At 51.0% G+C, this 13,616-nt stretch overlaps 1 protein-coding gene across 1 annotated transcript in view; it reads left to right on the top strand.

Moving 5' to 3' along the window:
- Positions 1–13,616, top strand: part of MARCO (macrophage receptor with collagenous structure) — a 31,926-nt gene that overhangs the window by 14,145 nt on the left and 4,165 nt on the right. Inside the window, exons 4-8 of the mRNA XM_061199214.1 lie at positions 767–811; positions 5,295–5,393; positions 5,501–5,536; positions 6,036–6,134; positions 6,228–6,290. Of these exons, the coding sequence (XP_061055197.1) occupies positions 767–811; positions 5,295–5,393; positions 5,501–5,536; positions 6,036–6,134; positions 6,228–6,290 (342 nt within the window). The remainder of the gene's footprint in view (positions 1–766; positions 812–5,294; positions 5,394–5,500; positions 5,537–6,035; positions 6,135–6,227; positions 6,291–13,616) is intronic.

Genomic DNA, 13,616 nt, shown 5'->3' with positions numbered 1-13,616 from the left:
TGAATTTCTGATGTCTAAGCTCCTCCCACCCTGGTCTGTGGTGTGTTGTTATAGCAACCAGAATGGACCAACATAGACAAGGAGCCCTGTCCCGGCCACCCGAGTCTTTGGGAGGCTCTGGTCCACAGAGCAGCCCTGGCAAGGGAGAGACCTGACGTAAGTGGCAGCGCTGATGGGTACCATTTATCAGAGCGTGGGTGTGCTTTCCATGCTGGTCTCCACGTGGCGGCCTCAGGACAGCCCTGCGTAACTGGTATAGGAGCCCCATTTCACTGATGAGAAAGCTGATGATCCAAACAATGAGAGGGTGTGCCCAGGGTCACCCAGCTAAAGCGGCAGTGCTGCCGCTCGAACTCAGGTCTGTCTGGCTCAGGCTCCCTCGGGAATCATCGTCTGCACAGCTGTGTTTGCTTGTTGGGCCATGAGCTCCTTGTAGGAAGGAGCTCCACCTTTCCTTGTGTTCCTTCCGCACAGTTTGGCTGGTCCTCGGTGCTCAGTGACACTTGCTAAGTGAAGGATGGTGTGAGTGGCATTGTCACCCCACCTTGTTGGCTGGGGCATTGGCGCCTCTGCTCCTTCTCCTCAAGTCTTCCAAGTCCAAAGGGGCCCAAGGGTGTTCCTCGCCTCCCCCTTCTGCCAGGGCCTCCAGTGGAGAAGGCGGCCCCGGACGAGACGGAGCCACAGAAACCCGCTTCTGTCTACCGGCCCCATAATCCTTTTCCTCCTCTTTGTCCAGGCTACATTCTGAATTCCTTCTCCTTTCCAGGCCCCCCAGGACCCCGAGGCCCGCCAGGAATCAAGGGAGAGGCAGGTGAGCAGGGGCTGGGTGTGTGCTCCAGCATGCACAGAAGGCTGTCTCGGAGCGGCTGCAGGAACCCCAGGCACACACGCCATCCCCAGAGTCTGAACACCCAGTGGGGTCTGCATGTGAGGGAGGTTACCTGAAGTGAGACCCTAGATGGGCTGGGTTACTGGGACGTACCTGCATCCCGGGGAAGACACCTAGGTGTGGCTGGAGGGGTGTGGACACTCCAAGCCCCTCCTCGGTGCTCAGAGTACAAGCCTGTGAGTATCACTGGGGAGAGTCAAGCTCTTTGGTCCAGACTCCAGAGTCTGACACATCTGCCTTCACCATAGGCTGGCTCTGTGACTTCGGGAGCATTCCCTTACCTTTTCTCAGTCTCAGTTTCTTTGTCTGTACAATGGGGATAAGAGTGCCTCAGAGGGTTACTAGGAGGTTAAAATAACGATTCGAAGCACATGATTGTCTCTCCCTTTTAGGTTGTGGCCTTAACCTGCCCAGCGGCCTTACAAATGGCCACGGCATAGCTGGGTCAGAGAATGTGAGGGCTTGGCTGCCCCCGGGGGGAGGGGCCTCCATCGCTGTTACGGTCCACTCTGCTCTTCACTTAGGCTCTCAAACCTCCAATGCCTGGAGGGGTTGAGGCTGCTGAGGGGTAAAGATGCAAGGACAAACATTACTAGAGAAAAAAGCAGAATGAGAGGATTTGCAAGAAAGGGGAAAATAAACAAACCAAGAGCCTCTCAGCCTCCAGGCCACTGAGACAGAATGAAAAACACCACCAATTACGGAAGGGAAACTTCATAAAGGGAAACTTTTTCGAGTAACTAATTTTTGGAAGGACTTTAAGAGAAGGGGGAATCCCAAACAGCCTAGTGTTCTAGGTCACCGGCAGGGTTTTTCCGGGGAGCTTTGCAGGGGGAGGATGAATAGGAGGAGAGTTTAGGGACACACACAGGCACTCGAACACACACGTGTGCACGCACATTTATGCAACACAGTCACCCATGCACAGCATACTCACATGTGCACATACACTCACATGCATACCTGCCCACACACGCGCTCACACGCACTCACCACCCAGCCACAAACCCACTCACACACACTCACTCAACCTTCAGAGCCAGAGTGGGGCAGGGTCACTCAGAGGGTGGTGGGTCACCAGGCATCCCAGGGGCACAGCAGTGGTCCCTTTTGTCCAGGTGAGCAAAGGACAGGAATGGGAAAGCCAAGAGCAAAGTGAGAGGGGGAAGAATTTCCTGCCAGGTACAACTTGTGGCAAGCGGGGACGCAGGCAGTGCTGGGAGCTCAGAGGAGAAGAAGGTGAGGGGCCGAAATGGGGCCTGAGGTGGGCCTGGGGAAGGAGGGGAGACCACTGGCAGGGAGGGCAAAGGGGCTGATTCCAGAAGGAGGACTTTAAGCATCTAGAATCTTCCCTTGATAGCCAGCGCTCTCTCTAGAGTAGTGCTTCTCAAGGTCATGGTCAAGGTCAAGGTCATGGAGAAGAAGCATTTGAGGTGCTTGTTTAAAATGCAGGTCTGTGTTTTAGAGATCGTGGAGAATTCTGACCCTGGACATGTAGGGGACAGGCTCTGAGAAGCACGGCCCGAGCGCTCTGGCTGTGACTGAGCACCTCGCGCCCCTGGTCTCTTGGCCTCCCAAGAGACCGCCCTCGGGGTGGCTCTGGGTGCAGCAGGGGAATGAGGCTGTGGCGCCAGTAGGCTTGGTTGCCATCCCTGCTCTGTGCCTGGTCACCTGTGTAACTAGACACGTTCCTTGGCCTGTTGAGGTTTAACTTCTTCCTTTCAGCAAAGAATGGCAATTCTTTTATTATTATTAAAATAATAATAATTAAATTATACATGCTTTGCAGGACAGCTATCAGGGTTGGAGATCATGTGTTCAAACTCTGCTACATGGTAGGTAGTGTTAGTAATCCTGTAAAGTAGAAAGGGAAGGACTTCAGTTCCAAGATCAGACAGATCTGGGTTCTAATACGGCTCTAGCTGTGTAACCTCTCCGAGCCTCATTTTATCCCACCTACAAAAGGGGGATAATAATAGCAACCTTCAGTGAGGATTGATTACAACAGGAATATAAGACAGAAGATTGTGTTACTGTACCTGGCGTGTAGGAAATACTTACATTAGAAGAAACTGAGGGTGCTTGCCATCAGGAAGAGAGAGCCCTAACAGGGATGTGTCAGCCATCCTCAAATATTAGAAAGGTTCCTGTGGAAGAGAAAGTAGACTTGCTCTCAGTGGTACCCCGCAGAAGAATGGAGGCCAACGGGCAAAGGTTTCTGGAGAACCAATTGTGCTGATGTAAGGGAGGAACAAAGAGTTAAGACTTGGGCTGCCGCACGATGAAATGGGCAGATGTGGGGGTGGGGAAGAGGGGCTGCAGAATTTTCCTTGGTGGGACTGAAGGGGGATCCTTGTACCAGGCAGGTGGTTGGACAGTTGACCTCTGAGGATGATTCCAGAGGTGGCCCTCCGCATTTCTCTGTGGTCCAGACTTTCTCAAGGTGACCCTGCCAGCCCCAGAGATGGGATGACAGCCAGGCTTTGGCCTGCGGAGTCTGAGCCACACTGCTTCCCATCCCACTCTCACCCACTGCCAAGCCCAGACTCGGGCCTGGAAGCAATGTGGCTGGCGAGGGGAAATGAACAGTTTCACTTCTTCAGAAATCAGGACTCTGACCTACCCCTCCTCTTCCCAAATTTCTTTTCCCAAGATCACCAGATCTCTCTTACCCACTGCTTGCCCAATCCACTGCCAGCGGACGGGGCTAGCGGACCAAGTGGGACCCGCCCCAGCGGTATTGAGGTTTTCTGCTCTTTGTCCCAGCAGATGGGTAAAGCCACAGACGAGGTTCCAGGGGACACATCTATTTCCCTCACTCCGCCTTTAGCTGTGATGATGGGCGGGTTCTGAAGTCAGATGCAGCTGTGATTCCTCAGGCACCGCCAGACTCTGGTGCTTTCACCGGTACTACTTTGCTTCCCAAGGTTGTAACCTTTGATGGAGACACGGAAGTCATAGCAATACAGACTCAGGCCCAGACCTCATACAGGGAATCCCCTGGCGGTCCAGTGGTTAGGACTCTGTGCTCTCACTGCAGAGGGCCTGCGTTCAGTCCCTGGTCAGGGAACTAAGATCTCGCAAGCCGCGTGGGGCAGCCAAAAAAAAAAAAAAGAAAAACAAAGAAAGAAACCTCATAAAGCCACACAATTGCCTTAGCATGATGGCCCTGGCTGGCCCAGAGCAATAGGGCACCAGCAAATTCCTCCAGGGAAATAATTCCTAGCCTTGTTTAAGAAGTGCCATTTGGCCCTTCCACTCACATGGATGCTCTGAATGACCAAAAACTCGTTTGCTGTTTGCACCTGAGTCTGTTGTAAGGGACTTCAATTGTAAACATGTTCTTTATGGCTCTTTTGTCTTCCATCAAGGAATAATTATTCTTCAAGTATCCAAACCGCCTCAAAGAAGCTAATTCCCAAGCCTTGCACCTAATGTCACTCAAACCTTAGACCCAGAGAGTTCTGTACGACAGTTGCTTCTTTCCCTCCACTCCAGACCACTTTGTCTACTTTTCCTAAATCACTAGAGAGGAGGCTGGCCCCCTTCTGAGTCCTCTCCAGCTCTGAAATCATGAAAATAATGGAATGGAGCCCTTTAACCAAATTCCATCCCAACAAGCTGGTCCCAGCCCCTGAGGGAGTTGTTTGGGGTGGAACTCTGCTGATGGTGGGACCTGGCCAGCTTCCTAAGCCAGTGGGTCCCGATGGGCAGGCCCTGTGCGGGGCGGCTGGCAGGTTTGGGCAGGGGTTGCCGAGCCCTGCCTGGGGAGGTGCCTCCCTCGATTGATATGCGCTGGGCAGTGGCAGAAAGGAGAGGGAGACACGGAGGACCAGGAGAGGACAGACTGGGGCGAGCCCGGAACGCTGATGACAAGTGGGAACTCTGAAATCCTTGGCCACCAGGAAATCCAGGCTCTGAACCGCTAGGGGGATAAGTGCTGCTGCAATGTTTTCCTCTCCATCAGTGCCTCAAAGCTTCTGTTCTCAGCACTTGGGATCTGCCTTCTGGAATATTCAGATTTCAGTTTGGGAAGTTTGAAAAAATAATTCCCCAAATTCACACACTGAAATAAACCAGGCAGTGCTGGATGAGCCTGGGCTGTGGTCCCTCCTCCAGGGACCAGGTCACTAACCGGGACCCTGAGAGCCCGGCTTCTGGGACCTTCCGCTGCCCATCAGCCAGGCCAGGTCACCTCATCCATTTTTCATGAGTTTATGTCTGGTCTCTGGGAAAGATGGTGTGCTCCTTGAGGGCAGCCATTGTATCTTCCACTTCTGGGCACCAAGTAGGAGTTCAAGGAGTCTGAGTTTGGCATTTGGGTGGGACAGGATGTGTCAGAGATGGACGTGGCAGCCGGGTTTGCCCTCCTCCTATGTCTGACTGCAATCCCTTGGTCTTTCAGGAAGAAAGGGGGACGTGGGCATGAAAGGAGACATGGGGGTCATGGGACCCCCTGGAGCCCCGGGGTATAAAGGTGACTCAGGGATGCCCGGTTCCCCAGGTAAGAGTCTGCACAGTCAGGTCTGTTGTCCTGTGGGTATTCCCCTGTTTGTCCGGCGGGCTGAGCTAGACAGAAAAAAAATCCCTAAAAGTCCTTCTGTATTTTAGGTATGGCTGGAATTCCTGGACTCAAAGGAGATCAAGGTAAGAGTTGTGGGAATCGGCATCATTCCAGCTACCGCTGTCCCTGGGCAAAGTCAAGTTCAGGACCTGACTCTACTATGTCTTATTTCATTGTAGTGTTAACCCAGAACCTCTGGGGTTTTGTTAAACCTGGCCTGTCCTAAGAGGAACAGAGCAGCTTTGGAGGGCAGGCCTAACTGATATTCTTTTTTAGAGCTTCATTCCACCCTGCCACCCAGGGGTATGAAGCAGGATGCTCACACCCAGAGTTCCTAGTAAGCCCATAAACCTCAAACTCTGCAGCAGTGAATGGAAAAAATTAATAAATTGCTGAGTCTGTAATTTTCCTCCCACTAACAGGGCTAGTTCAAGGCCTCTAGTGTTTAAGCTGCCCAGGGAACACATAAGGTGTTAAGAGATGCATGTGCCACTGCAGAGAAGAGGTGTGTTGAAGGGGTAGTCAGCCAGGCCCTCTGCCAACCACTCCCAGCCTTTCTTTCATTCATGACTTCACTTTCAGGACAACCTGGAGCGAAGGGTCTTCCAGGCTTTCCAGGAGCTGTGGGATCCCCGGGTGCCAAGGGTGAGCCTGGCAGCGCTGGTCCCACTGGGCCAATAGGTGAGGTCCTGGGTCCTGTGGTGGGCGTGGGGAGTGATGTCTGAAGATCCACCCAGCCCAGGCCTTACACCCTCCATGGCATCTGTTGTCCAGGACCATCAGGGAGGCCCGGGAGTCCAGGAGCCGAAGGTGTGAAAGGAAGCAAGGGGGACACAGGTAACAGAGGGCGTGGGTAGGCGGGCAGGTGGAGTTGCTGGGGGTCCAGGGAGGACAGAGAGGAGGACTACCTCCCAGCAGGCCCACCAGAAGCAGGCAGAGGGTCTCCTGTGTTCTGGCCCCTGACGCACCCGGATTAAAAAGGGCACTTTCCTCTGCCAGAACCCTTTGAGTCCAAGGCCCTGGGGCTGTTTTTCTCTGCCCAGAGTCCCTGAGAGGCTTTGAATGCCATGACCAAACCTCCACTGTCAAAGAGGAGAGCAGGGGGTGCCTCGGCCACACTGTCTCCTGGCCTACATTCCAGCTGTGCTCGTAGCGCCCTCTCTCTCCCACTGACCTGCGGTGGGGCCCCAAGGGTCAGGGCTCTGGATTTGGACAACAGCTGTCGAGAAACCCTTCTTGCACATTCTCCCAGGGGGGCTCAGGCTGAGAGGAATGACCCACAGTTACCCAACTCACAGAGACTAGTTCATAAGCCATCGTGCCAACCTAGTCAAGGTTATAAACTGTTAATACCAATTTACTCTAGGTTATAAACCATCACACCAGTGTGGTCTACTTTATAAAGAACTGTGCTTTTTCTAGTCACTAAGTAAGTCCAGGCACCTACGATGGTCTAGAAAGTCTGGTCCACTGTGTTAGGTGCTGGACCCCCATGATTCATAAGACCTGGTTCCTGCCTTCAGATGTGCAGGCTGGTGCAGGAGATAGGTAGATGGCCTGTTGCCAGACGGTGTCAGGCACACTGTGCTGTGGGTTTTGCATGGAGAAGTGCCACATGCCATTTAGAAAGCCAGATGCAGGCCAGGAGGTATTGTGGCCAGTGCAGGGTTGTGAGAAAGGGCTGTGTATCTTCCAAGGATGTCTGTGGACAGCCATTGCCAGAGCAGAAGGTCATACTTGAGTTAGACAACCCGGATGCCTTCACCACAGAACCTACATGTTAGAAACCTACACCAGGGGCAAGCCCTCTCAGTTTTCATTGAACCAGTGGTCAACGGATTGATTTTTTTAAAGAAATGCGACTTGACCCAAATCCTTCAAGTTCACAGTGGCCCCTGGTGGGGTTGGCAAAAGGTAGGCAGTGCAGGAGTGATGGAAGAGCTGGAGCTGAGTCTTGGAGGATGAGTAGAGCTTAGCCATGTGGGGAGAGGAAGGCGAGTCCAGAGAGAGGGAACCGAGCAGGTGAAGTCTTGGAGGGTGAGGGAGGGCTCTGTAGGTGGGTGTCCCTGGAGTCCAGGTCTAGGATGTGCTAGAGGCTCAGGAGCTCTGGCCAGAGAGCTGGGCCATGCCACCTCCTGAGCCTTGGACTCTGGACCTTCGACCTTTGGAGTTTCCCTGACGGTTGTCAGGAGCCCTGGCACAAGCAACTCCTATAACCATGTCCTTCCAAACCATCCAGCCTCGGAGCTGATTTCCTTTTCACAGATGGTGGGTCAGTGCAGGCAGGGGCTCTGCTACCTGATGCCATATAAATGCCACCCGAAGGCCACCAGCAAGTCTCGCCTTCCAGAAAGGTTCCATCTGGGTGTGGTGGTCAGGTGACCCCGATTAATTGGCTGCCTCTCTCTGATTTTATACTTCCATCTTCCCTGACTCCAGATCTTAGGGTGCCTGACTCTGAGGCCTGAGGCTGTCTTACCACTGAGTTTTCTGCTTGGCTTCATGGAGATGTTGGCTCTTCTCCCTCAGTTATAAACTGGGGGCCCCGCCACCCGACCCCACCACTGCCAGACTAGTGATTCTTGACTAAGCAAGAGTATGGGTGACAGAACATGATTTTACCCACAAGGGGCACTGCACCCACTCCCCAGGCCCCTAAGCCTGTGTCTCCACTGAAGGTGGAGAATCTTGCCTGCACTGTGCATCCTGGGAGGGTTTGCATAATAAGAGCAGCTCCTGACAACGAGCATTTTCATGACAGCCCAATGGAAAAAACACTCTTCTTAGTGCTGCTTCACAGTAAGAGATGCAGCCAGGGTTGGAATCCAGGCCTGGCTGACGCAAAGCTTGGGGCCTCATCCATCATCCTCTGTGATGCTGCCTTCCTCTGCGGGCAGCCTGAGCCCTCCCCCACCCCCATCAGGGCACTCCGATGAGCTCACCTTCTCCCGGTACCCAAGTCCCGGAAGGATCAGGGCAGAAGCTGCAGCAGCTTCTTCCACTCTTAGAAGGAAACATGGAGCTCTCAGGCCCTGTTATGGCTCTTTGTTATTTACCTAAGACCCCACAGACACTTTTGGCCAACTGTCTGGGAATCACTTTAACTCCATTATAGAGTCCCTGCATATTTGGTGAGCACCTTTATGGGAACCTCCATCAACCAGGCCTCGTGGTAAATACCAACCAGGCAAATTCTAAGGGTTATTCCTTAATTCCAGCTGCCCAAGTAAACATGGTGAATTACATTTTCAATTTGGGGCGTGTGATGATTACAACAAATTCCAAATTGCATATGTTTCCCGCTCAAACCCAAACATTTGTCTTGATCAAGTAGCTGATGGTCTACATAGACATCTCAGGAGGGAATTCCCTTAGGACCATAAACTGGCTAGTTGTAGCCAGGGCTGTATTTCATCCTGAAGTCATAGGTTAATGAACTTTTGGAAAGGTCAGATTCTGAAGTGGGAGAAGGAAGAGTGGGTGGTGAGTGGGAGCCAGACCATCTCATCATGGAAGACAATGCATACTTGTCAATGTCAGGATGTTGGTATTCCCCAAACTAGAGGTACTGAGGTGTTGGTTCAGTTTTGATTATATCAAGCCAGTTTTTCAAACTGATGTATTTCCCATTTTGTAAATAAAATCATTAATCTCACAGGAGAATATCTAGCAGTATGGGATGAAAACAGAGAAATTCTGGCGCCTTGGCTCAACCTAGGTAACAGCTAGATCTCGTTATTGTGCATTAATTACCAAAAGTAAGAGGTCTGTTTAGTACTAATGATGCCTCCAAGCCAGGCACTGCGTTTGGGCCTTTCCTCCCGTGATCTTAGTTCATCCACACAGCTGAGTTTCGTCATCCCTACCTTACAACTGAGGAAGCAAAGGCTCCCAGAAGGTAAAACCTTTCCTCAGGGTCTCACAGTTAATATACACTGAGTCCAGGAGTTAATCCCAAAGTCTGATTCCAAAATTGTGCTTTTCTAAACTTTGTTGTGTAGAATAACATAGAGTATAGGACTCAGAGAAATCAGAATTGCCCGCACCTCTCACCCCGCAGTAGGTGGGTAAATCCTAGCTTAGTCACCAAATCTTCCTGCTGTTGTGAACGCTCACTAACCACACTCCAACCCATTCTGGTGGAACGTTTCCCCACGTTCACACCCCTTGAGAAAGATTAAAGATAAAGATGGCGAAGAGGAGACGCCTTCCGTTCTGTTGGGAAGATAGACTGCATAGTCTATTTAAGTAAAGCATTATCACCGAGAAGAACTCTCTTAATGGTAGTTTCCTTCACCATTCATAAAACAGGGTTTTATCAAACCCCCAAAACTTAGTTTTTTCTAACCTTTGATCTTTCAAACGATTGCAAAATCATTTGACTTTGGGGAAAAAAATTGCAAAAAAAAAAAAAAAAATCCACAACAAAACGAATTTTAGCTCTAAATCCTTTGGCCATTTTGAAAAGGAAAGTTCGTTTGGAAATAAGGAAGGGCTCACTTCAACTTGTGATCATGGCATTTCTCTTTCTACCACCTCACCTCATGAAATGAAGTTAGACGCAGCCAAACATTGAAGCCCCAAAATACCAATCTGATCAAAATTTCTGCATCTCAACAATCTTCATGTCTAAAATATAACAAGAATCTGAATTTTCTATGCCCTTTTATGTTTCTCTTGAGGCAAAGCCAAAGTGCAAATAACTTGAAACCTAGTTTCTCATCTGTATTTTAAGACGTGTTTTACTTTAAAGATAAGTAACAAAGAATAATCCATAATAGCAATTAAGTCCTATATCATGAATATAATTTCTCAGTTGATTTCATTCCCCATGTCTAAGTACTGACTCAGTCTAAGAATTTATTAAATTCTACCAACTCATATTACTAAATTGTCACTTAGAGTTTTCCTCGTTTTCCTCTAAGTTTCTTAGAGACATCCAAAGAAGTCTACATGCGTCCCAATTTTGGGTCCCCTACCTACCATCTTACTTCTTGTTATACAGCTCAATTTTTTAGGTATTAAATTAACCCAAAATTTGCCAGGCTGCACTTAGCCTGTAAGTTGGGATGGTATTTAAGGAAGTTTCCTAATGTGCTGGAAATTTCTACATTAAATCAGAGTCAGGAGGCCTGTGCATCAGCTTGGACTTGCCAACTAGCTAGGTGATGATGGGTTGGTACATGACCTCCAGAGCCTTGGTTTCCTCCTCTGTGGAGTGTGGGGAGAGTTCTAGAATAATGCTCAGGTCCCTGCCAATTTGCCAGCACTCTGGGTTTGAAACAGACAATTTTCCCTTCAAGCAGGGACATTCTAAGATTTTAGGCAGAGCACCAGCTGAACACAAAACAATAGGAAGGCATGTGCTTTCTAACTAAACTATTTTCTTGGGGGAAAATTGTTTCTATAAAGAAGCACCTTGCAAATAAATATTTTGAGCCCTTTCAGCGTGATGAGTCTGTGACCCCCAGGGAACCCCAGTTTGCTTGTGGTTAAGGGGACAAACCCAGCATTCATTCCCTTCCAGTGTAGGTTTACAACATGCACTTCTGAATTCTATTTTTCAGCCATTTCCCCTTCTCCCTGATCCAATCAGGATGCCGCCTTGATTTATAGTGAAGTCATTACTGGTCCCTGGATCCATGCATAGCCACTCAGCGAGCACCTCTCAGAGTCTAGTCCTGGAGAGAAATCACACCCCAAAAAATCACACAAAACTCAATTCTGGTTTCCTTCCCTTGAAGAGGGGAGTTTTGAAGACATAAACCTACACCTATTATACACATCTCAGAGGGCATTTTATCAAGGGCCAGTGGGTTACGGGAGAGCTCAGACAGGGGAGGGGCCGTGAGTTCCTCAGAGACAGGAGGGCTGCTTGGAGGACGCGGGCTGTGAGCTGGTCCCCGAAGATTGAGTGAGATGTGTTTAGGGCAGTGGTTACTCAAACCATAGTCCCTGGGCCAGCAGCGTCAGAAATACCCAGAAACATTAAAAATGCAGCGTCTCAGATTCCCAGCCCAGATGCAGTGAATCAGGAACCCCGGGAAGGGGCGGGGGGCTTAGCAAGTTGTTTTTAACAAATCCTGTGCAGGTGATTCTGACACGCACTCTAGTTTGACGACTTACTTAGGAGTAAGGGATGGCCTAAGGCCACTGGGAGTCTTTGGAACCAGGTGGAGAGCCCACGTGAAACTCCAGGAAGGAGTGAGCTGGCATGCTGGTGGGACACAGACAGCCACAGTGCCCAGTGGGAGGCCAACCCTGGGTCCTAACCCCGACGTCACCACGCCCTCCCTGTGTGACCTGGGATAAATTGCCTAGCGTCTCTGAGTGTGGACTTCCTCCTCTGTAAAGAGGGAAATGGCACGACCTCTCTGGGAAGCTGAGAGATGTATGTGAAGCTCCTGGCATGGTGCCCAGTGCAGTGCAGGCGGCCGCAGATGTTGAGTCCCCAGGAGGTGGGGGGCTGGGAGGGAGGGTGTGAGAAACGAGATGGAAGGGTCAGGCCTCGGAGACCACGGACCTAGCGAACAGGGGCTCCCCTAGGGCTCCTGTCTGTATAGGACATTTGTTGTTTGGTGCTCTGGAGACTTCTTCGGTCGTGGGGAGGCAATAAGGGGAGATCACGGTGCCAGGTGTCCCTCAACCTTGCATCTAGGGACAGGCTCTTAAGGGAGAGATCTGTGCAATATGGCACCCTTTAGGATGTGACAGAGAGGGTCAAGAGTCTAGATAGGAACCGTTTTTCTATTTAATAACCAAAGACATGTTTCTGAATGTGGTTTCTCTTCCCTCATCTTGATACCTGCCATTCAGGTGCAGGTAAGCAGAGAGGACACATCTACTGCCCGTGCTGGGCCACCTGAGGTCAACAGCAAACATCTGGGGGGGCTTCAGCCCCAGTGTCCCAGGTGCTCTCCGCTGGAGGAGAGACAGACACGTGCCGACAGGGTCCTGGGGTCCTCGTGGCACCGCTCGTCAGACACGAGGTTTAGTACTTGACACAGACAACTTCATTTCAGTCTGACAACCACCCCGAGGCAGCCAGAGGCTCAGAGGAGAAAGGTGAGGCTAAGGGAGAGGGAGCCTGGCTCCAGGTCACAGAGGCAGACACAAGCCCAGGCTCTCTGACTCTGGCCCCTGTGCTGCCTTGGGAGGAAGTGCGTCAGCCACGGGCGAGGCCAGAGAAGGCTTCAGAGTCGGCAACATCTAGCATCTTAGCAGCTTTCACAGCCTTGATCCCGTTCCCCAGGGGACCAAAGCGGTGAGGCTTTCCAAACGGAGGGACCGGAGTGGGCACAGCTGGCGTGGGGTGAGCTGGGGCCTGTCTGCCAGAGCCAACCTCAAAGGTCCTTCCAGCTTTTAGAAGACGCTTTCTGGGCCTCGATCTGGGCCTCATCTCAAACACGAGGGCCAGAACTAGTTGCCCTCTCAGATCTTTCCAGGGCTTCCCGCCTCCCTTGGTGCCCAGGCTTGCAGCAGCAGCTCCTAGCTCCTTGGCACTCGGATCCTCCTCCCCAGGCAGCACCCGGCCTCAGACGAGCCCTCTGAAAGGCTGCCAGGAGCCAGGACTCCTTGCTCATTATTCCAAGAAGGGATCCTGAAGAGGCCTACCAGGCCCCTCGTCTGCCCTCCACTGACCAGCACACAGTAGGTGCTCAGGAAAGCCAGGAACTGAAGTGGAAGGCAGGAACTTCCCCCAGGCAATTGGCAACGAGGGTAACTGAGTTCCTTGTGGTCTCTAGTGATCATCAAATGGGTGGGTTCTTGGTTGAGACTGAGCTGCCATGGTGGGAGGGATACCAGTCAAGAGCCTGGTGGGAGCGCATTCCCACTGTTACCCTCTAGTAACTGTTACTTCATGGTCAATAATGAGCTTTAATTTCCCCAAGTTTGTGTAACTGTCTTGGAGAGTCCTGTTTCTCTGAAATAAAATCAATATTTGCACTTAAAATTGAGAGACCATGGAGTTGCTAAACCAATAAATTATTATCCCACAATAAATTATGACCCAGCATGGTGCTGGGGATAGTGGGTCTTCCATGTAAGTTAGTGAATAAAGAGATGAATGGGAGGAAGGAAGAAGGAAAGGAAGGGAGGAAGGAAGCAACTTTCACATTAGAACTACAAATAGGATCATCCCCAATGATTGCAGTGGTTATT

The sequence above is a fragment of the Eubalaena glacialis genome, chromosome 1 (assembly GCF_028564815.1).
Source record: "Eubalaena glacialis isolate mEubGla1 chromosome 1, mEubGla1.1.hap2.+ XY, whole genome shotgun sequence".
Taxonomy (NCBI): Eukaryota; Metazoa; Chordata; class Mammalia; order Artiodactyla; family Balaenidae; genus Eubalaena; species Eubalaena glacialis.
The sequence above is the reverse complement of the archived record's forward strand: the minus strand, read 5'-3'. Positions and strand labels throughout refer to the sequence as shown.